The sequence below is a fragment of the Chinchilla lanigera genome, unplaced genomic scaffold (genome assembly GCF_000276665.1).
Source record: "Chinchilla lanigera isolate Chin_1 unplaced genomic scaffold, ChiLan1.0 scaffold00124, whole genome shotgun sequence".
Taxonomy (NCBI): domain Eukaryota; kingdom Metazoa; phylum Chordata; class Mammalia; order Rodentia; family Chinchillidae; genus Chinchilla; species Chinchilla lanigera.
Genome location: NW_004955525.1, coordinates 664,393 through 689,221, shown reverse-complemented (window position 1 = coordinate 689,221; position 24,829 = coordinate 664,393). Strand labels below are relative to the sequence as shown.

The window sequence follows — 24,829 nt, the reverse complement described above, 5'->3', positions numbered from 1 at the left end:
CTAAACTAGAAATAGTAACATAATGAGAACACTGGTCTCAAGTACTTCAGAAAATTATTTGGCCCAATCCACAAAGTTTTGCTTGTGTACTATTTAGGATAAACTTCTTGAGATTTGTTCTCAAATTTTGGGGGGAATTGTTTACACTACATAAAGAAAATGTTTTGAGATTTACTCTAAAATCCAGTTAGGAGCGAATTGCAGTCAATAAAAAACTATATTGAAAAGATGTAAATATAATGATTTCTGACTCCCACAAATATAGCTATAAGAAAGAATTTTGATGGTTTCAAAACATACACAGTAGATTTAATTTTTAAATCTATGGCCTGATTTATTATAATTTGCTTTACATTACTAAAATAACTGTTCATTTGTAAAATTTGATGATTGCTTAAGAATATAAAACATTGTTGACTACCATAATTATTATCAATGTAAGTTATTATTGATAAGTCCTTAATAACTACATCATACCGAGTAACTATGCCCAAAACTAAATATGGTTATCATGCTAAAAAAGCTTTGTACAATTATGTCTGGAGGTAAAAGCACAAAATCAAGAGAAGACTGTCAAAATACATATTTGGAATATTGTTTGGAATTAAATACAGAGTCCTTGAGTAGGGGGAGTACATTTGTTCTGAGCTTGCATATCCTGACTCTAATTTCTTAAAGCAAAAGAACTGCTTTTGTTAGAGAAGTTATCTGTAAAGATTGGTGTGCATATTCATGAACAAGTTGGGTATTATTTTGCATAGATTAAAAGAGCAAACCAACTCTTCTTTGGGTAAGATATTTAAAACCCTATTATCCAAAATAATACTTTGGTCACTTTAAGACAATCAAGAATATAGAAAACTTAACACATGCCTTTCTAAGAATTTGAAGTTAACCTTAAAACTGATGTTATGAGAAACATGGAATTATATTTTCTGCCAATAGGTGACACGTGTCACATGTACATAGACGGTATATTACTCTTTCCACTTCCTTCTGTCCCAAATACTGTACATAGATTCATCTATACATATTATTGTTGGGCTATCAGGAGTTTTCTTGTCAGATCCCATTTTCTGCTTCCTGAATTTGTCTCTCTCCTGATTCAAAACCATCCCTTTAACACATCATTACTAATTAGATGATTAGTGCTTGGAAGAACAGGAGATAAGTTATTTGCATAATTTAATCATAAAAATAAGTTAAATATACAGACTTTGCTGTTCATTTGTACAATTATCTTCTTCAGCCTCGGGGGCTGATATATTAATGTGATTAAACAGTATTTCTGCAAACAGGCAGCTGTGTGTCCTCTATTAAAGCAAGGCTGGAGGCAAATGAAAAATTAATTTTAGAAGACAATCAATTTTATTCTACATGACTGTAATAAATAACAGCCCATCTGCAGACAACTCATTAAGCCTTGGGAGGGTACACGTGTCACAAACTCTAAATGACACAGCAGGCTGAATTTTTCACCAAAATAGAACCAGTAATAAATGGTCTATCAGCTGCACCATCAGCCCAGAAAGTCAACATACAAGAATTTCATAGAAAATGAAGTGCATACAGTGTCATTCAGAGCCAACAATTTAACCAGTTCTGGTTGCAAAAATTTCTGAAAATGCATTCATTTTATTCTGAATTTTTTTCATTTTCTTGTGTTTGGAATATATGTATATGTATGTATACATTTATTATTATAAGCATCACTTTTGTGATAATATGTAACATTTACAAAGCTCTTACTATGCGCTAAGCACTTTATGTACATGATCTCAGCTAATATTAACAATTCCGTGAATTGTGTGATGGATATATTCCCATTTTCAAATGGAAAAACTGAGACTTAGATGGTCATACATCTAAAAAATTGTGGAGTCAGAATAAATGTGTTCATCTTAGAACAGTAATTACTCAGACTCCTATTGTGCAAGAGGAATCATCAGTCAGAATCAGAATAACATACTCCTAAGTATAGCAATAAATTCCCTTGAAATATGAACATTAGCAAAAGTAAATACATTTAATTATAATGCATCATAGTTGCTCTTCCAAATCAAAATTAAAAACATTCTGGATACTTAGATCTATGTACTATTTTGGCTCTGAGAGTGATAAAATGATACAACAGACTTTTGAATTTGAGGGACTTACAGGTTAGTTTGATCACAGAAAAAAACATAAACTCCCTAAAACTCAATAACTTGTACCCTAAAACCAGAAACAATCTGCCAACAGAAGTTCAGAGGTAAGTCTCTAAAGGTAAGACTTAAGGTAGATCATTAAAGATAGCTATTTCAACAAGATATTGAGCAGAAGAATTATTTTTAGAATTGATCTCAATCTTATCATTATCTCATATCAGTTTCTTCAAACAGTTCATGCACATCAGTACATTTCCACTGAGTTTTAAGAAACGTCAATGATTCATTCCTAAGTAAATTATTCATTTAAAATTCTAATGTCATCAGATTTAAATAATATCAGGCAGGATGACTAAACCCTTATTTATCTTTTCTTTGCTTTTGTGTATTAGATTAGGGTTATAATGTCCCAAACAGTCTTTGTACAAAACTTTGGACAGCCTATCCTGAGAGAGGTAACTCACCTTAGTGCATGCATGCCTATCTTTTCTGTGCTATATAAAAAGGGGAGAGGTGGTATTTTTAATCAACCTGATACAGCTGAAATCAAATTCTAGCAATGGAATTGTCTTTTCCCTCTAAACAAGAGTCTTAATAGCAGATGTTACTACATCTGGCATTCCTTATTATTCTCCAGCTGCAGAAATTAATACTCAGAATAATTCACAGCATCCCATGAGATTTACAAATGCTGACAAAACCTTTCTTCCCAACTACTCTATTAAAATATTGGGTGAAAGCCTGGAAAAATCCTTTAAGAAAAAAATTTGATTTCTAGGTAACTGGTAATGAATTAAGACTGAGACCATCAACTTCTTAGCTTTACTCTATAATAATTTTGCATGAGAATCTGATATGCAGATTTAACTATTTGTTCATCATCAAACCTCCAAGCTCACAGAAATCCTGGGAGAAGTAAGAGTAGCTTTGAGAAGTTCTCTTAAGAATTCTTAAATCAGAACATCAAGTGTTAAATATAGATGATAGATAGAAAGATACACAGATACATAGATTTGGTTTCTAGCACTTTGAATGAATCGAACTATCTGTAGGTAAACAGCTATGGATATTTTTTAGTTCTGTACTGTGTTGAACAGATTTGTGTTACTCTGCTCATGAAGGAGCCACGTGCTGAAATGAAAGGAGGAACGTACTTCGTTCTTCATGAACACATGAAGAAATAATAGTACTGAAAACACACACACCATAGGACCAAAAATGTTCTTTGCATAAAATCAGTTTTTAATAAAATCCATTACATCTTCCATTGTAAAATAATATTGATAGTAAATGAATTGAACCAAATATTGATTGTTTAGGAAATCATATTTTGGTCATATTCCTCAAAGACAGCTTAGCTGAAGTACAGTGCACCCATGACAGATCAAGGATTGTTTGTACAGATATTTAAATCTTCAAAATACTGTCAATACAGATTATTTTTAAAATATTTTCCTCCACCAAATTGAGTTCCTGAAGTTCTGAACTTAAACAACTTTAATTTTAAAATAGTAGAAATTGTTACAAATATATTTTGCAAAGCAATTTATGATACCACTACATGATTTTTTAAAAATAAAATACATTACTACCCCTCTCCTAACCCTTACCAACTTCAACACAAACGTACACATATGTAACACTATCCAACATTCTGGCCTTCCAATTTATTAACTGTCTCTCCTTCAATAATCCTGTTCTCAGCTTCAATCACAGAAGCCAACGATCATATTCTATACTTTGTAATTACCAATAATTTCAACTATTCCATATTGTTAATGTGGCGCCCCTTACTCTCTGGCCACCACTATCTCTTTCCATTCCACTTCTTCTAGTACAATTCTGACAGTCCTTTCATCCTTTCTTGTAACCTTCACTTTGCTGAAACAAACATCTTTCACTGTCTCCAATCATTTTCATAATATCTTTTTTCTTCCTAAAGTGTTTAAAACACATTCTCATTCACTTTTGGCAGAAACTCTGAGATCTCTTTCTCATTCACTCTGTTATACTCATCCTACTTAGCAAAACTGCAATTCATGTTCAATGAAACAACTTACTTACTATGTTCCAGTACTAATATAGTTACACATGGTAAAATTAAAATATACAATCATGCTGACCATTATGAATTTATGACCACTATTCTGAATAGGCATTTAGTTTTTCCAGGAGCCAAACTAAATTTCTTTCACTAATTTTCTTTCCAATTTAAACAAGTGGTTATTCACCCTTTTTTTTTCACCTCAAATTCTCCTTTCCAAAAACTTCTTTCAACATTTCCTTTTCAACTCTACCAAATAATGACCTATTTCCACCTCACAGAAAAAATGGAAACCACCTGTTACACCTTCTGTCTAGATGTGCCCCCAAAGCCTCATGTCATAGGTGGGGCTTTTCAGGGGTGGTTGGATGTACAACGTGTGATGCTGGGATTAAGTGTATATGAAGGGTGTGTGATTGCTAAATTAGCACATTGGTTTTTTAACAAAGTTTGTTGAAGATAACAGTATGTAATATAACAACCACGGTGAATCCCTATCATTTGGTTTGAAAGCCTGTATCATTTTTAATGTCCTTGCTTTGTTTTGTTTGTATTTTGCTATTGATCTTTTTCTGTACTACTTTCTTTAAAATAAAAATTTTTTAAAAAGAATAATGGGAAAGCCCACCCTAGGTGTGAGCGTTACATGCCTTAGGCGTAGGTAGCCTAGATAGAATAAAAGGGACAGAAAGAGGCCTGCTGTTGTTGCTTGCTGCTTGTCAATTGCTACTTCACCGCTTTGCTGCCTTCTGCCTGCCATGAAATATTTCTCTTCTTTGATGCTCCTTTGCCAGGCCACCCTACCTTGGAGCCAACCAGTTATGGACTGAAATCTCTACAAACTGTGAGCTATGATAAACCCTTCTTCCTGTAACTTTGGAAGTCAGGTATTGTCATCAACTAGAAAACTAACCAAAATCCCACCTGAAAAACTTTCCCAAAGCCCTAATACCATATCAACATAACCTAGCCTTCCCACCTGCTAACACAGAGACACTCATCTTGCTCCTATCAAAAGCTGATGCCTCCACTTGTGCACTGAATTCTATCCACTTTTTCCTTTTTAAAAATATTATGTCATCAATACTCTAAAAATTTATTTTATTTATAGGTTACCATCTCTATCATAATAAAAATTATATCTTATTAATACACTCCATCTATATTCACTATTCTCAGGTTACTTCCACCCAACATTGTTTGTTATTTTTGTAGAAAATCCCTAGAAGAGTTGTTCATATTTTGTCTCCAATTTCTCTACTCCTCTTCTCTCTTAAACACATTTTGTTTAGGATTTTCATTTCCACTCCTCCATAAAAACTACTCTTGTCAAGGTCATCAGTAATTTCCATTACCAAATCTAGTGGCCACCAATCTCAGTATGTTTTATTATTTGACATTTTTAGCAGTATTTGATATGGTCATTCCCTTCTTTTTGATGCATTTTTACTTAGCTTTCAGAATGCCATTCTTTCTTGATTTTCCTGCTACTTCAGTGGATATTCCTTCTCAGACTTTTTGTTCATATCACCTATTCTTCCTGATTTCTTAAAATTGGGTGTGACCCTGGTCTCAGTCTTCAGAACTCTTTCTCTTCATAATTACTGCTGCCCTCAATGCATTATTTTCTTTTCAAAAGTCTCTCTCAAACATCAGACATATAGATGTAATGCCTACGTATCTTCTTTTTTATTTTAAAGAATAAAAGATTCCCCAAAACTTACATGTACTAAACTATGGCACTTTCCCAAATTTATTCCACCTGCAGCCTTCCCTTTCTCAAATGTTAGAAACCATCCTCCCAGTTCTTTGTCCAAGAACTGCGGTTACCTTATCGCACATCCAGTGTCTCATCCATCAGGAAGTGCTATTGGTTCTAACCTTAAAACTATTCAGAATTGGACCAATTCTTATCATTTTTGTTCTACAATTGTGTTTTAATATGCTATATTCTCTTGCTCTTGCACTCTCTATCTCTCTCTCGCTCGCTCGCTCTCTCTCTCACTCTCTTTCTCTCTATCTCTCTGTTGGTTCACTTCAACAGCATCCTAACTTCTAGTCTATTCTAAACCTAGCAGCTATAGTGACCCTTTAAAACCTGTCAGATCATCTTAGGACCTTGTTTAAAATGCTGAAATATTTTCTGTTTCATCCAATTTACAAGACAATGGCCTTGAAATGACCTAAAAGAACCTATGTGGTAACACTTCCCCAATATTACCATTACAATAACTCTCCAACTAATCTCCCATCACTCACTCCACTGCAGCCATACTCACTTTCTTAACATTCCTCAAACCTACTTGGCAAGCTCCTGTATAAATGCCAAAAAAGTACACGAAAAAATGTTCAGCATTTTTGGCCATTAGAAAAATGCAAATTAAAAAACACTGAGATTCTATTTTGCTACAGAAAGAATAGTGATCACGAAATCAAATAATAACAAATATGGGCAAGCTGCAGGGAGAAATGAACCCATCTACATTTTTGGTGAGAATGTAAACTAGTGCATCCATTATGGAAATAGTTATGGAGATTTCTCAAAAAACTAAAGACAGAAATCCATTCAAGTCACCTATTCCCCTCCTAGGTATCTTCCTGAAAGTGCTAAATATATCATATTACAGTGATGTACACATACTCATGTTTATTGCAGCATAACTAAATCTTAGAGAGATGAATAGATGAACAAAGTGTGGTATTTATACAAGATGGATTACTCACTGCCATAAAGGAGAAACTTGAGTCATTTGTAGGAAAACAGATGCAACTTGAGATCATAATACTAAGTGAAATTAATCAGACACACAAGTTTAAATATCTCATTTTTTCTTAAATGAGAACTCCAAAATATAAATAAAGAACAAAATGAAAAATAGATAATGGGAAATACGGAAAACTTTTGCAGAAGGAAAGAGGACCAAGAGTTAGAGGCAGGAAGAGGGAGGGGTAGAAATCAGGATGAAAAACAATTAAGGAGTGTTATGTACATGTAACAACTACCCATGAGGAATATAATTATATACTGCAAACATGTGCTAATAAAAATTGCAAAAAAAAAATAGTTTGTATATCTTAAAAATCTGTTTCTGCATTCTAAGGACAATTTTTTTCCAGGTTCTGTTTGGCTTTCAAGTCTATGAGTAAATTATACATCTTCAACGAAGCCTACAATGCCCATGCTACTCAAAACAGCAACCGACCCAATCCCCCATATTCTTATTTTTGTCTACTTGCTGTTTTCCATAGCACTTATCACCTTCTACCATACAGTGTAATCTCCTTCTTTAGTATGTATATGGTTGTCTTCTCCCACGTACAATACAATGCTCTAGATTTTTACCTCTTTTTCAAGAGCAAGGAATCTTTGTTATTTTTACCTGATGTGTTCAAACCACCTAAAAGCGTGCCTGATACAGAGTACATATTCAAAATCTATTTGATTAATGAACAAATAATAACAATCTCTTCATGTATTTATGTATTATATCTAGAATAAGATACAGAGCACCTTGAAGTGACCCACATATCATAGCATAGAATTTTGACTATAAAAGATGATTCTTATTTTTAGTAAAGAGGCCACAGTTTGATAAATTCTTTCAATATTATACTTTAATGAACTGCTGCCATCTCTACATACTTTCTTGTAATTATTGTTTCTTTAATTTTTCCATTAAAACATTATATTTTTGTCAATTCCCAAAACCTTTTTGCACATGCTTATATAATTGAGATTTCATCCAAAAGGATTCTGTTCCTACATTTCCGAAGAAAACATCACTAAAAGGCAGATGTTCTGCAAGGGTATACTTAAGAAAATACGTTGAAGTTCCTAAATAGTGCTTTTCTCTCCCAGGTTATCTCACTTGTCACTACTAGATTTACCAGAAATTCTTGACAGCCTAGAACAACACACTACTTAACTAAAGTGTTCTTGCTAAAGTCCATCATCCAATACAGCATAGAGAATATATTGCACTAGAGGAGGCCCAATAGAAGGTTTAGAATCAAGAATTAGCTCGGCCTAATTCTTGTCTATACTAGAATGTATCATCTTGGATAGTTCATTTCACTTGCCTACATTTCTATTTTCTCATCTAAATTTGAGATTTGATGACTTAGCTCATGGAACGGCTGCAAGAATAAGTGCAGACAGCATGTGAATAAGCTCTGCAGGCTTTGAACTGCTCAAAGGTAAGGTACAGTACTATTTACTAAAAGCATGGCAAGTTTCATTGGAACTGTGGAAGATGCTGATTTAGCATTGAGTGAAAAAAATAGCTTAAGTAAAATTAAGCAATCCCCAGAAGTACCATGTTGCAAAGCAATCAGCCATCTGTTTATAAATATTTAGAAATTTTATACCAAAATTTTAAAAACAGACTCTTCAAGACTTGAATTAAGTGCATCACTGTACTTGAAGGTATAATATAAGCTATAAACCAGTATATACATAGAAAGATTTTATGATTACACCTTGCTAGTAATTTTAGCCTTCAGTTATATTTTCAGAAAAAGGGACACATAGTAAATATTTAAACTTTATTGTACTCATTAGATCCAAAATGAAGGAAATGCCATTGTGATATTCTTTAATTCAAATTTCAGTGTTCATTAAATAATTTTGAATACAGTGAGTCAATTATTCCCTAAAATGCAAAGTTAGTTACTGCTGAAGGTAATAAAATCTACACAGGGGCCGGATATATAGCTCAGTGGCACAAGCGCCTGCCTGGCAAGCTCAAGGTCCCAAGTTCGATTCCCAGTACCAAAAAAAAAAAACATATATCTAAAAACTACACATAGTATACAAAGACAAATTCTGCAATTTTTAAATAATACATACTCAATATGTGTTTCAAAAATGTGCTATGGCAAGCTATAATGAAGTTAACAGGCTAGGAATAGTAAGGAAACTCTCCAAATATATGCAAATGGATACTGTATAAATGTTTTAATTAAAATAACATTCATAAGAATATTACAAAACATTAATGACAATGTTTATACAACTACTCTATTACAATTTCTCTGCCACTAGTTGATCTTAAATGGAATAACATTTCCAGAATTTTCCATTAGTTCTTTTATTATTATTAACACCTAATGTTTTTCATGACTTCTGTTCCTATGGATAAATATGTTTAAGCTGACCACTAAAATAAAATATTAATTACAAAAGGGTGTTCAGGTCTCAGGGCTATACTTCAAGAATAGAACAGTTGCCAGCTCATTCTCTATTTCCATTTACTACTTCCATTCTGTATTTCTCATCAAGTTTTCTCCACCCTTATTTTGCTTCATTTCTTTGTCCATATTAAAACAGTTCTTCTGTTTATACAAACAAGAGGCTTTCTAATTAAATAGAAAACTAAATTACTGAGTTCCACTGTTCCTTCTTTGATGTTTCATGGATCCATATGTGTCACACCTTTTACATTTTTTCCAGCTATATCGAAAAAAGACCAAAAAAGGGGAAAATCTTTTACTGTGTTTATTACATTTAAAAATTTAAAGCCCTCTTGAAAACAAAACCAAAAATCTCACTAGAAAATAAACACAAGTTTAGCCATTCAATTCAATGAAAGTAGACTGCAACAAATAATAAAACTGTCTGATCTGGAAGGAAGGAGATTATGGAAGTAACATATAATTTCATGAATCCCCATTCCCTTAAAATGACAAAAATGTGTCAGTCCCCTCATATGACAAAGATGAATCTAAAACAATTGCAAATGTAACAAAATAACTATCTAATATATTTACACCAATGAAGCTCTGACAGAGTCACTGCACTCTAGAGGTCACAATGTTTGACTTGTGATCATCATCAAAATGATTGCTCTTGCCAAGACATAATCAGCATGAAGACAATGATGTTCCCTTTCTTAATTACAAGTTGAAACTTGATTATTTCTTTCACCAAATAGAAACCTTCATAAAAATATGATTTATAGCTATGCTCATTTGTGTGTTTTAACCCAAAAACCATGATCGCTCTGGTGTCCCAGAATGTTTATTTATCTTACAGAAGATGGTTACTTAGGGGTCCTAAGAAAAGGGCACTGCTCAAATCAACAGCCGAACTCACGCAGTTTGCCGGGTTTTGATCTGCTAACGGCCTATGAGTGCAATATCCATTAAGAACATAAATCTTTCCACAGATAGCATAAGAGTAAATTCAACCAAAATACACTCACCAACGTGATCCAGAGTACACTGCTGCTATCTATGATATATGTACTATATGTCTGTTGTATTTTGCTCACTTTGGATAATATTTGCATGAAGAATTTAATTTGAGATTGAATGCAACCTTCAAGTTTCTAGGGCAGTGGTGGCAAAAGTATGGCACGCATACTGCAGCAAGCTGTTTGTATCACTGAAAGCTCTAAAACGTTCACCATCACTGTTCTAGAGTATCTCGCTTCCTTCTACCAATGAATGCTCATAAAATGGAAATGAAATTTAATATGAGAATATGAAAACTATACTTAGGCAGATATACTGAGAATATCTTGTGATGCACTGCAAAACTTATATAATGTCAGTTTAATTTTTCATGTTTTTTAATTATATCCAACATTTACTTTTGCTTCCAATAATGTAGGTTACTTGAGAGTTAACCATAAAACAACAAAAGTCTGTTCCTAGGTAATCAGAGGATGAGACAATAAGAATGTAAACAATTCCTTTTCATAGAATTCCACATAGCAGATATTTGCTAAATATTTGCTGAAATAACAAGTTAGTTGAACTAGAGAATATCATACATTATAGATAACATACGCTCAAACAGAATGTACTAATTGGCTTAATGAAATGAAATCTAAAGCTTGTGTACTGTACATAAAATGTATCATGTAGTAATTTTTTTCTGTGAATGAACTTCCCTTTTTGTCTTCCTGAAATACAAACCTAGAAGGTACGCATGAATTTATCTGTAAAATAAACTTAAAATTTAAACATATAGAAGGCTATCTTCAAAACAGCAGGCTTAACACTAACAATAAACGTTTACTTGTACATGTTTTTAAATAATCTTTTTATGCAGTTATTTATTTTTAAATACTTAAGGGCCAATGTATTCTGAATGAATATAGACAACTCTTTCTCATCTGTTTTAATCTGGGACATAGAATATTGTATAGGATGACATATAAATCAAATGAAGCCCTAAGCTTGAGAAAATGATTAGTTTAAAAATTTTATCACAAAGGAAAGTAAGCTTTTTGAATTAAAGAACAATTTTAAGTCCACATTTGCAAGTTTAATAACTTTCTATATAGACATTTCTAATATAATTAAGAAACTAAAAGAAGAGCCCACTGTTAACTGGTAAAACACATGAAGCACATATGCAAAGAACAATTTTATGATTATTTAAGAATAGATATGGAAAAATGTGCAATCTCAAACATTCTATAATTTAGCAAATAAAATGGAAGGATAAATGTATTTTATATGTCATAAGCTAAATATTTACTTATTTAGAATGAAATCAATAAAAATAAACTTTTGAAATGTCTACATGTTTAATGAAAATATAGCAGAAAATATACTGATTGGAGTCTAACTTATATTCTCCACACAACTATTCCAGGTGAGGTCAACCTGAGTTTTTGTAATTAAATTTCTTTTTTTTTTTTTTTCCTCCAGTACCGGGAACCGAACTCACAACCTTGCGCTTGCCAGGCAGGCGCTTTTGCCGCTGAGCTAAATCCCCAGCCCCTTAAATTTCTTTAGATTGAACACAAAGCTTCCCACCCTGTCATTGTTAGTATTAAACAGAGCAAGATTTCAGTGTTTGAATGATTATTATCTTTTCAGAATAAGCAAGAATATTGGATATGGAAATAGATATAGGTATAGGTATAGACAGAGATAGAGATATATAGATACAGATATAGGTTTGGATATAGGTATAGGTATAATCATATTAAGGTTGTTGTATAGTTTCTAATAAATTTATATGCTTTAATAGATATTCAAGTCAAGATTCTTAAAATGGATACTATGTAAATTACACCTATGTACACAAGTACCAAAAGCCATTAAGAGATTTTGCATTCTTATATGATAATTATATTTTTAAAATGTTTTTACTTTACAACAGTAGAATATAATACAGGTGATTCATAATATAATTAGTCAACATTATAATAAAAATAAATTTATCCTAATATATGAGAAACAGTCTTCTTCCAAAGGAACTAAAAACTCAGAATCTAACATATTGCTGTAAGCTATAACGGTGATAACTGTTAATCCAATACACCTCTTATACAAACCCATGAACACATGAGTGGAAAAATAGCACAGATGTTCATCTCTAATGCAATTTCCATTCAATTTCCTAAGTGTGGTCCCTGTGTGCAAACTAGCTTAACATTATGTTTAGCTTGCAAATTCTTTTAATAAATAATGAATGCAATAAAACTCGGAGATCAATGGCAAGCTGAGAAATCATAAAAAAAGCCTTTTGTGTTCAGGCTATTATCCATTTCAAACTTTAATCTGGAGACAGATCAATATTACTTTTTTTTTAACCCATCACATAAATAGCAGGTAGACTAAATGTAGCCTAAATGCTGTTACCAGCTACCAGTTGCCAACAACCTGATAAGATCATTGGATACAATTGCAGTTCAATGCTTTATACCTTAAGATACACACTACATCACACACTATTAGGCAGTCAACCTGTTTAAAAATAAAAAGGTTGTGTAGCAATAAAAATACTGTGCTCCATTATTTTTTAAACTTTCGTGTACTATATAATTTTTCAGCAGTGCAATTACAAAGTTTTCACTACGATTTGCTTTAATAAACTAAATAATAATAATGATTCAAACTCATACCTAAATATGAGTAGCTTCAACCTAGGGTCCTAGATGAAAGGAAATTTTACTCTTCAATGTTAGTAACTTGAACGAACTAAGTTACTCCTTTAATTGGGTGGTGAAGAGGATGCTTCACACAAATTCAAGCTTCAACTCCATCTTCAGATTATTCATTGAAAAATAAAGTCGTTTTTCTTAGTATGTATTTGTGTTTCTATTCACAGATTCTAGAACAAAGGGACGAAAATCATCTCCTTACCTAATCCCTTTTGGATAACCAACCATTTACTGTTTGAAAACAATCTCAGTGCTGGGTGTGGTGGCGCATGCCTGTAGCGCCAACACTCAGGAGGCTGATGCAGGAGGATCACTGCGAGTTTGAGGTCACCCTGTGCTACATAGTGAACTTAAGGCCACCCTAAACTACACAGTGAGATCTTATCTCAGAAAAAGAAAGAAAGAAAGAAAGAAAGAAAGAAAGAAAGAAAGAAAGAAAGAAAGAAAGAAAGAAAGAGATCTCAAATCAACTGCCGCAATAGTTAGTGCAGACATCAAGTACTATAAATCTAAATCAGCGAGAATCAATTTATAGTATTAGTCTTCTTTAACTTATTAATTCTCACCTATTCATAATATTAGCACATCCCACCTGGGTTTTCACTAAGAATAAATATCAAGAATTCATTCTTGGGCTGGGGATATACCTCAGTGACACAGCGCCTGCCTGGCAAACATGAGGTTGTGAGTTCGATTCCCAGTACCAAAAAAGAATTCATTCTCTCTACGATAATGTTTTTCATTTCAAATATTCTGATTTCATGTATGATATTTGTTACATTTACATGTATATTTGCAAAAGGTTTATAGCATGATTTATAAATGCTTTTACATTGGAGTTAATTTAAAGGATTATGTCATTCTAATAACTGCAAACTTTATGTAATTATTTCTTAGCTTTTTAAACACCAATTGATACAATGATTTTTGAAAAAAATGAATGAGTGTGTGTATGTATGTATGATTGTATCCATTCAGCAAATGTGAATTAGGTGCCTGTATAAACAATATTAGATTTAATGAAGTTTTGCAATGAGTATTACTGGAGTTAAATGATTATTCAGCAACTTTTATTACAAATTCAAGGTTTTGTTTAATCGAACCAATTTGATTCTCTTTTCATGGCAGGAAGATAGCTACTGATGAAAGTAAAGCTTTCCCTTTATTTACACTATATTTAATTTTACATGAACAATTTATATCTTGTACCCACAATCTCAGTATATTATTATAATATCAAAACAGCATTAAAAAAGAATGTGGTGAGATCTCACCATGAAGTAATTTATGTTTTAAACAAAATTGCAAAATAGAAAGTTAACCATTATTCATAACTTTATTGAAGTTCATGAAAACATCTTTAAATTCTACTATAGATCATAGCACGTACTTAAGCTACAAACATTATCCTAACACTAAAGATAAGAATTTTTCCTGTAGAATTTGAGAATTAAACAGTATCACTTAATAGTGCTTCCTATTGTCATATTCTAATAAAGATAATAAAATCAGGCTCAAAGTATATTGTAAAAGCCTATATAAGCAGAATCAATTTTTTAAAGCTGATTTTTAAAAAAATAGATATTTTTCAGAAGCTTGAACAAACGAAAAATTGAATCTCCTTTGCAAATTTGCATCTTTAAATATCAAATATTAACTAAAAATTTATATCACCTACAATATTAAATTAAAAATACTTCTCATCAACACAGAGCATCATTTCTCTATTTCATGATAATGAAATAATGGGTTAAATGAACTAAAACATGGCACTTATGATATTTACGCAGGTAGGTAAATCTCACTAGTTATATCAATGTTCCTTTTGATATGTACAGGTTCTTTAGTCTATGAAATTAAGCTGCAAGGCTAACATTTATGTTAGTGAATGTTTTATGATTTACACATGCTCAGAATATAAAGAGCTAACATATACTAAATGAAATAAACTTTTGTAAGATTGTCAGCATTGCAAAATGAGGAAATAATGAATATACAATGGATGGACTCTCTTCTTACTAAAAAGTATGAAATACTGAAGGAGTTCTAAATCCCTTGGTAAGAATGTATTACAGCTGCATTAATCCAACAAAAAAGTTATTAGTGCAGACTTAAAATTAACATCCTCTGTAATCAATTTGGATACAGTATAATTCTTTCAGTGTGTCCCAATAATATATTACTAATTTTCATTTTTCCTCCTGTGATTATTTATTAACGTGGAGGCAATATTAAGGTGCTACACTATAGTTTTCATAATATATTGATTTCCACCATTTTGGAATAGTTAACAATGTAACATGAATATTGAGAATCTTTATTATGAATAAATTTATGATTGCCTTGATATTTTTCTCTGACCCCTCAGTAAAATAAAATAAATTTAGATATTCTAGCAGAAAATGGAAAAGGGATACTGCCACTTTAAAAGCTTCGGTCTCTTTGACATTGCTGGCAGTGTATGGGAACATTAATGCATCTGTCATGATAACAAGCTAAGAATAACATCTAGACATCAAACCGAGCAGAGAATCCATCTGAAGTGATTCATTCAGATCTGTCTCATTGATTTATTAAACACAGGGCAACATCTGCAGCCTCACAGAGCCCCTTGGTGAAATTAATGCAAGATCAATTCAAATGGAAAAAAGTGTAAAAGAGATAAATCAAAACACAATTTGCATGCAGTTCCACAATCAGGCTTATTGGGTGCAAATGCTCAATTTCCCATCCAAAGCAAATGTGTTTAAATATTGTTTTATCTTTGCAGAATTGTGTGATCTGAAGTGACAGTAAAGCGTGCAGGTTGAGATGTTGAAAGGGAAAAAAAGGAGAAAAAATGTTACCAAAGACCTTTTGAATATGCGACAAGAATACCATTAATATCTAATTGCTTTAGTTTGGGAGAAAGCTTTGATGTGTTTTATCCAAAAATATATTTTCAACTGTGGCTCAATTAGAGTGGTTTTAGTAAAGATTTGAAATGTACAGAATGGATAAAACTAAATGATGTATATCTTTATGTTCACAAGATAAAGTGCCACCAGAGATCTAGATTGCCAAATGCCAACTGTGATTAGGGCTACTCATAATTATATTCGGCTGAAATTTTGAGACATTTAGACATTTCACTAAGACAAAATAGTTACTTAATGGAGCACCAAATAATTAAGACTACATAACTTCTATAAGTAATAAGAATATGATATGCAAAACCACATAAAACATTAGCGTCTGAAGACCATCATGTCCTATTTCTTGGCATTCACAAACTATATTTTAAGATAATATCATACATGAAAATCCAAAGATGTACCCCACTGTGTTTTGAATCATTCCCTTAATGCAATTTTCATTCCATAATAAATGAATGTTTGAGACAAATACATTAAAATATTTTGATAAATACAAAAATTGTTGATTATGCAAAAGTATACATTTAAAATGAATGCACATATTAAAGTCTCGTATACTGCAACATAACTTGATTGCTTTACTTAATAATTCTGATTTCTCTGATGAAAAATAGAGCATTGTTGACTATGTAATCACTTTGAATAAATAAAATGACTAGCTCATCATCATTTTGTTAAATAAAACGTCTGCATTTACTACCCAGATTAATTTTAGAAATGCTTCATTATTTCTGAAAATGTAAGTAATACAAAATATTGGGCCAGAAAGTGAATGAGTTCATTAATAAAATTGATGCTTCTTAACTTTACTGAAAAAGTAAATCATCAGTTTTAAAATTAAATTCTGTTACTCTATACAGATTATGAATCTAAAGTGTTCAAGTGTAAATATAAAACCAAATCCATCCAGTTTTACAGTAATCATATGTCTAGTATTAGAAAAGTTTTACAATTTTATTAATGTCAACTATAATTCATATAAAACTATTCTAATATAGTCTTTTTATATCCTTTTTACATCTTGAGAAAATAATAAAATATAATTGAATTATTTTGAATATATGTTTTAAAACTGAATTTTATTCATTTGAATTTTTCAGTCATCATGTCTCCAAAGACATTACTAAAATGTTTTCTTACTCATACATTCTTGTTTCTTCAAGCATTCATTTAGCTATATGTAAGTAACTAAATATCATTAATCAGTTGCCTTTAATGAAATAAATGCTGATTGTGAAATATGACAATGTTACCTTTATGTTGATAGGTAGATAAAAGGTGATAACAGTGTGTTTATTAAATATCATATCAATGCAGCCAATTTTTAAATTACTATTTTGCTACTACAAAATATGATTTAGCAAGAAAAGTCCATTGCAAAATGATGAGAATTTTAGATATTGGATTTCTCAATCTGCCTATCTGTCTGATATTAAAAACTCCAAATTTTCTTGTAAAAAATTTAAACAAAAAAAATCCCAGTGCTTTATCCACAAAAAACAAAAACTTGAATGAAGATAATAATTTTTCGATTTGGTTTTCGGCCTTTTACTAATCATTTTCTTAATATTTTTCACATTTCCTCATAACTAAATTTTTGAACTTAAAGAGAATAAAGGGGAAACATTGCATAGCCCTTTAGCATTGCAGTGATGTAAGGCTTAGCTTACCTTATAGAGCAATAAATGGTCAAGAGATTAAGTCTCAGTATTCTCTGGTAGTTGAAGCAGGTTTATCTCCCAACTTTGGAATGAAAACTTTGAATAGTTCAGTAATGGGCTACAACAAAATAGTTAACACAAGACATTGGGAGAACTCTGGTTGTGACTTTCAGTAAAATCAAAGAAACAATCATGAACTAATATTTAATTCATTCATTTTTCTGCAGTGCAAATTAATTAATGAAAATGTGCACTGAACCAAATCAAGATGCAACTTGTGGCAATATGTTAAGGAATCTAAAAGTAACGAATTTGAAAATGGTCCATCTTGTGTATTCCAGGGTAGCACAGAAATCATAAAATACCCTTAAGTTGTGACATATACTATCCTGCACATATGTGACAGAGAAGGACATGAATGTGTATTATGCAGGAAAAGAAAATTGACAATGACACCATTACGAATAGGCCTTCCTTCCAAGAGTATATTATGACAATTTATCCTTCAGGAGGATGGGAATCAATCTTTTTTTTTTTTTTTTTCAAATAAAAATAGTGTGTGAGCATTTGTACTCTAAACATATACTTTTGTATTTCCCTCCTCGAATATTTTAGCTAGAAAAACAAAAAGTCATGAGTTCTGAAGGGCAATCCTCTTCAGCCAGGTCTCCTTTGGTATGTTACTCATCTTCTTTGGGCATCCCTATAAGATCTTTTCCCATATCTATCTTTCCTTCATTCTGTGGCATCATTCTGCTCTTTTCCTACATTTCTTCTCTCTTGCTGACCACGAGTCATCTAGTTTATGTTGTCTGTCTTGTACTTCCTCCCTTTTACATCCTTCATTTTAGTTTTCATTGAATCAAAAAGTTATAGAAACAATACTGATTTAAACATTAGTTATAAATTTGAGTTGAAAATATAAATTTTGAAATGACTTAAAGTACATATTTTTACAAATAATGTTACCTAAAATCATAAAACACTATTAATAAGCATTATCATACATCCTAATTTTAACAACATGACTATCAATGCAAATTAGGTGATGTTACTTTGCCATTAGATTTTTTCCAGAAATTGTTTTCTTTTCCTATCTAAAAATTTCAATCTAAGTATGTTTTAAATAAGTCTTTCATCTTCTTTTATGGATTTCACTCATATGACATAGTTCATAATTTTATAAGATATTTCAATACTTATAAAACAATTATAAAAATTGCATGTAATTAATAAGAGACCTATAAAGATAAAAGGCAATAGAAGGCACATGCATCATACCGCAAATGTATTTTCCCTCCATATTTAACATTTCTCTATCACCTTTATGCACGCACACACACAAAATCAGTTCAAGCAAAAAAGTTGGTTATGCAAATGCTATCCTAAAGAGTAAATAAAACTTAGTTACATTACAATAATAAGAAAACATATTATAACAGGGTCCAAAATTACCATATTATCATCTGCCTCTAGGTACAGAGTAATTTATCATTCTTCCTATAAGTAGATCCAATAAAAATTAATTAAGGAAAAGTTTCTATTTAGAGAGGAAAACATCCAAATCACAATTGAATGCTAATCTCTTTATTTTTAAAATAAAAGTCAAGTTTTTCTCAGGAATGTGCAAATTAATTACCGAACTAAGGAAGGATTTCCTATCAGTAAAAACAGTTCGCTTTATGAATGGGCATGTGTAAGAGAAGGGAAGGGAGGAAAAGAGAGGACAGAGGGTAAGGAGGAACAGAGGGAGGGTAAAAGAGGGGACAGGAGGGTAGAATTTCATGTGTGCAATTAAATGTAACTATTTCTGAATGGCAATGAATTAGATAGCCCCTGTTAGAAGTCACTTGCACCCTTTTGCATCTGTGTCTTCTAAACTATTTTGTGGTCAAAATAAAAATTTCCTCCTCTTCTTTCAATCTGTAACTGTTTATTTTGTTGAAGGAGCCCATTACTCTTTGTGTTTTAAGGCCACCTATGTTTTTAAGAAAAGCTGACCTAAAAAATGGATTTGTAAACCTTAAATACAAATGAAGCAAGAGTCATATGAATAGGTTTCTGTGCAACTGCCAGAAAACAAACATGCTCAGAGAAAATGAAAAGTTTCCTTTGTAAGCTCTGTAGCATTAGATTATTGTAGCAGTAAGCAACTATTTGTCTACAAGTTGTCAGTACACTTCAACCAAACATTGTAATTTGGATTTTACAACCAATGTGACAACTGTGTTAGTTTTAGCTCATCAACCCAGAGATCTCATCATTTAATGTTACATTGTGAGATGGTGTAACTCAGCAGAAGTTATTTGCAAAATGATAAACAGTAGCGCTGTTTTACAAAATCCTTTGCTCCTTTTAATTTGGTTATGGTGATTTCTGGTTGGTATGCTAATCTCATATGCCAAACCTATGTACTTTTCTGAGATTTACCCAGACTGCAAATGGGATAAACACTAAGAAGACTAAGTCACAGGCATTAAAAATGTAACATAACCCCGAATATAGTTTTTTTTCTTTTTTACTCAAAACATTGGATACAATTTGCTTTTGATGTGCAATTGAACAGTGATTCTCCAATGTACTCCTAAACTGTGATATGAAGGTAGCACACTTACAAACAGGGAAGCTAGCCATCATCATTTAAGGAATCCTCTCTCAGAAGGAATGGGATCCCTCCTGTTTGCATGGGGAGCAGCAGGCAGAGCCGAGAGCATCCTCTCTAGAAAATCTACTAAACTTCTACAACATTCAAACTAGTTCCAACCCCAACGTTTCATGCTTTACATTTCTTCATGCAGATAACCCAAAAGGGATGGTCCCAGGGCATTTCTCCACATCCTTTTAAAAAAATATGACACCTCTGCTTTACTGTATGTTTCGGGGAGCTTTTGCATAACTATAACGTTTTGCTATAACGTTCTTATAGCACTTGCACACTCACATAAACACACACTACCTGTAACAACAAAAACAGCAACACACGTTCCCATACACTATCACAACAATCACACAGGATAGGGATTGAATCGCCCTCTGGGATGGATTCTACACTTCTGACCCCTACGTTCCCCAAATGCTGTGTTCTGGGATGCGAATTTAGGACCCCAGTTTACAGCTCAGCCAGCCAGCCGGCCAGCCAGCAGCCACCACCACCACCACTATCATCACCACAACCATCACCTCCACCAACACCCACGCCCCTAGAAAGCCCCTGGTGTCCTTGTTCAAGAGAAAATCTATTAGACCCGTGCAGCCACAAAAGAACAGGAAAGAAAACCAAATAGAGAAAATAACAAATAACCATAAACAACCAAAAGCCATGCAAGATATGGGCAAAAGGCTGAAAAGTTTCAGTAGAAGACTGCAAACTGAAGTTTTTTGAGGGACATTTTTAGACCCAAGCCCTAGCACTGGACACAGACTAGAAGAGACCTACAATCAATGAATCCTTGTACTCCTCTTTCCCCCATGGATTTACACCGTGAAGAGGCAAGCTAGTTAAGATTAACTCTCTACAGACTAAGTTGGATGAAGGTGATGAGACATGCAGAAGAAGGCAAAGGGGTAAGAGCAGGGAACGAGTCAAAAAAAAGAATGTCTCACCTGGCATTGGTGCAATCGGTGAACAAAGTTTCAAAGTCTTTCCTGGTTATAAGTTTGCAGCGGTTCACCCCGGGCTGGATGGCCCCCAGCCCGCGGAGGATCCGGACCTGCTCGACAGTACACACTACTGGCGATATGTCCAATCTCTTCAGCTTGGTATACACCGTGTGCAACCCTCCCACCAGGTGCTTGAGGAAAAGATCAAAGACTTGCGGCAGGCAGATCAGTTCCTGACCGTCCATCAGGAACGAAGCCACCTTCGCCCCATGCATGTCGACCATCCGGCACTCGTTGGTGTTGGTGCTGCCACTGCCTCCACTGCCACCACCGAACCCGCCACCACTGTGGCTGTTGGCCATGAAGCTGTTGATTATATTAGGCGTGAGGCGAGGGGGCTCTCGCGGAGTCGAGTACTGTGGTTCGGCTCGAAACAAGCCCCCCGGGACGCCCGTGCCGCTGGAAGTTACAGAAATCACCGGAGGTGCAGAGACAGCCATGGTCACTCTGTCTTTTATGTTGGGTCCTCGGGCCCTCGCTTTCTCACCCCAACTCCTCTGGATCCCCTCCCTCGCACTCCTTCACCGGCGCTCAGTCTGTGGCGTGTTCTAGCTTTCTCTGAACTGTTAACAACTTCCCAGCAGCCGGGTTCAAGCTGAAGCTCACCCACCACCCAGCAAACAGTGAGCTGCCCCGACCCGTGGCGGCCTGAGACCCCACCCTCAACACACCCCCTCCGGAGACTGGCAGCGGACCCCAGCCAATGGGCCCCAACCCCTCGGCGCCTGAGCGATCCGAATGGCTGTTGCCGATGAGGAGGTGGAGACTCTCTTGCCGGCCTCTGACCACCTGAGGCAGTTCAGGGCTCTCTGGTGAATGGAATCTAATGAGGCAGTGCGGTGCCTTGCTTTTTGCCTCACAATCTGACGAAAGAAAGTCCATTTGTCACGCAAAGCTCTCCAAGTAGACTATGCTACAAACTCATCTTCTCCGCTCACCACTAATGTAGAGATAGAAACACAAAGCAGGACGCTTAAAGGTCTCCTCATCCTCCTCCAGCCACTTGAGTGTGACACCCAAGTTCCTTTGAGGAAAGTGAACTCTCAGCTACAATTCCACGTACACATTGCTCCCAAACTCTGCAGGAGTTAATGAGTGACTTCGCCTAGCTTTCAGAAGAAAGATTCCCCTAAGTTCACAAGTAAACCACCTCAGCTCCTCGCCAGGCCACCTAGTGCGTTTCAGGTAAATTCTTGCAGATCCAGAGCTGGCAGACTGGAAGTGGCCTCTGAGATAGAGCTCAGGCAGGTCAGAGTTGCTGGTCAAGTTAACCCACTCCTACGTTATGCTCTGACTTTCATGAAGGCTGGCGAGCCTGCGAGTACTTTAGGAAATAAGACAGTTTGTGAGTGCAAATGGATGCCTTATTTTATAGCACTTCCACCACTGTCCTGAAACACACAAAGCTGTGTGTCCCCATCCCTCAGCCTCAGGATTGGGCTGCCTTACCCACACACCCACCCCCGCTAAAGTTTATTGGAAAGTTTCTCTAATAATTCAAAACAGCCCTAACAGAATATAAGGGAAAGGCAAAGGTTTGCAGTCTTAAATATGACATTTTCCTCTCTCACCTGTTGGCTTTGAAAGCCCAATAATTAGACGTCTATGCAGCTTAAGATTCCTCTTCCTGCACTTATCAAGTGCCACAAACTTACTAAAAGAGTTCATAATGAGCAAAGTATCTAAACAGGGTACGTTTCAAAGGAAAGACAAGTTCTTACACAGAGCATAAGGTGGATAGATGACAGTGTCAGAGTTGTACCAAGGAGAGTTGCTCAAACCTCTCCTCTAAAGTCTAGTAGTTATTTAGAAAGTGAAATCCACTCTTCATTTCTTAACATAATGTTACCAACTACATAGCTAAGGCAAATTCTCTGATATTTTTTCAGAATATGAATATTTTTGCAAACTTAGTGAATTTGATTCTGCGCTAATTCCACCCAGCAGTATAAAAGAGGAGTGGCTAAGCTTTCTGCTCCCTTAATAAGTTATAAGTGAGCTAAATTCGATTTCTCTGCCTTTTTCTAAAACATATTTTGTTCTTTTTGCCACTTCATTGAGCATGTGTTCATCTCTCTTTGGAGGGGGAATATGATAAAACAAAATATATAAATGTATGAAAATATCACACTGAAATCCATTAATGTACACAATTACTATGTGTTAATTTTATAAAATCCTCCTTTAGAATCCTATTTCAATTTTAAATTACATAAGATCAAAATGCTAAGAAGTTGTGATGAAAGCAAGTTTTGGAATACAGCAATAAATCATTCCTAACATAATAGATGGGAATATATGTGGCCTCAAAATATTTTTTGAAGGCATCAAACTGTTTTTGCTATGTGACCACAGTTGTGGGAAGAAAATAAGGAGCAAAGAAGGTCAATTGTGAAGAGACAGCAGAAACAGAAAAGCTTCAACAAAAAGTAGTGGTTCTCAAAAAACAAAAAACAGCACAGACAGAAATATTTGTATATAGCTGTTGTTGTTTTCTTAAAACAAGACATCCCCAATTTCTTCAGTGGGTGTTTTGAAAGGAATGGCTATTAAACTATGTGTTGAAATAACTTGTCTCATAACATATTGTGATTAAAATTTCCACATGAACAGGTATGGTGTAAAGGAAAGTCTTATTTCAAAAAGATCTAATTGTATTAAAAATCCTAAACATAAATTACTCCTTGTGTATACCTCCAGCCACCTTATCTTTGCCTTTTTATGCACAGTGTGATTTGGTGTTTTCAGTAATAGAACATCATGCAAATATTTTAATGTTTCAAATTTTTAAAATTCTGAAATATAATAATAGTATATTCATTTGGGCCATAATTATTTTTATAGTATAAATAAACATACTTTGAACATTTTAGAAGCATGAATTAAATGTGTTATTATTTAATGTTCACTGTCAAGATTATAGCAAAATTTTAATTATTAGTAGAAATTAAGGTTTAAATGCTAGAGGAAATATTATGAAGTGAAATTGGCCAGTGATAATTGAGGGGTTAAAGTCTCTTAGAAGCTCTTAATGTACAAAAGACCCTTGGTTTCACTACTAGAATTCTTGCCTTTGCAGTCCTCTAGAAAATAAACTTGATAATTTGCTTAAATGATACTTGTAAATTTAAAGATTTAGCCATCTAGATCTGAGACTCTAGGTTTTGTTTCCTTAGGCTTTCTTTCTCTTTTGATTACTCTATTTCTGTTACTGCTAGTCCTGTTATTATTAGTTATGCTTTGAGACTGTTGTATCCAGGGTTTGCAAGGGGAAGAATTTAATACAGGACACATAACTAATAGGATTATTTTATAATAGTCATCCAAAGAGTGAAGTTCAAAAGAATGCAGGAAGTCAGTCCACATACTAAAGACCCTAAGAATCCAGCTGAGGGTCTGGATCCGATGGCACCATCCTGCATGAGTCCAGCTGAAGACCTAGAGCCCATAACAATGCCCCCCATGAGTGAACTAGAGGCCATGACAGTGTCTCACACAC

General features: G+C 33.8%; 1 protein-coding gene across 1 annotated transcript in view; it reads right to left on the bottom strand.

Moving 5' to 3' along the window:
- The window catches only part of Dach2 (dachshund family transcription factor 2), a 618,325-nt gene extending 596,555 nt beyond the window's left edge, over positions 1 to 21,770 (bottom strand). The window contains exon 1 of the mRNA XM_005409722.1: positions 21,274 to 21,770. Coding sequence (XP_005409779.1) covers positions 21,274 to 21,770 — 497 coding nt within the window. The remainder of the gene's footprint in view (positions 1 to 21,273) is intronic.
- Positions 21,771 to 24,829: the final 3,059 nt, after the last annotated feature.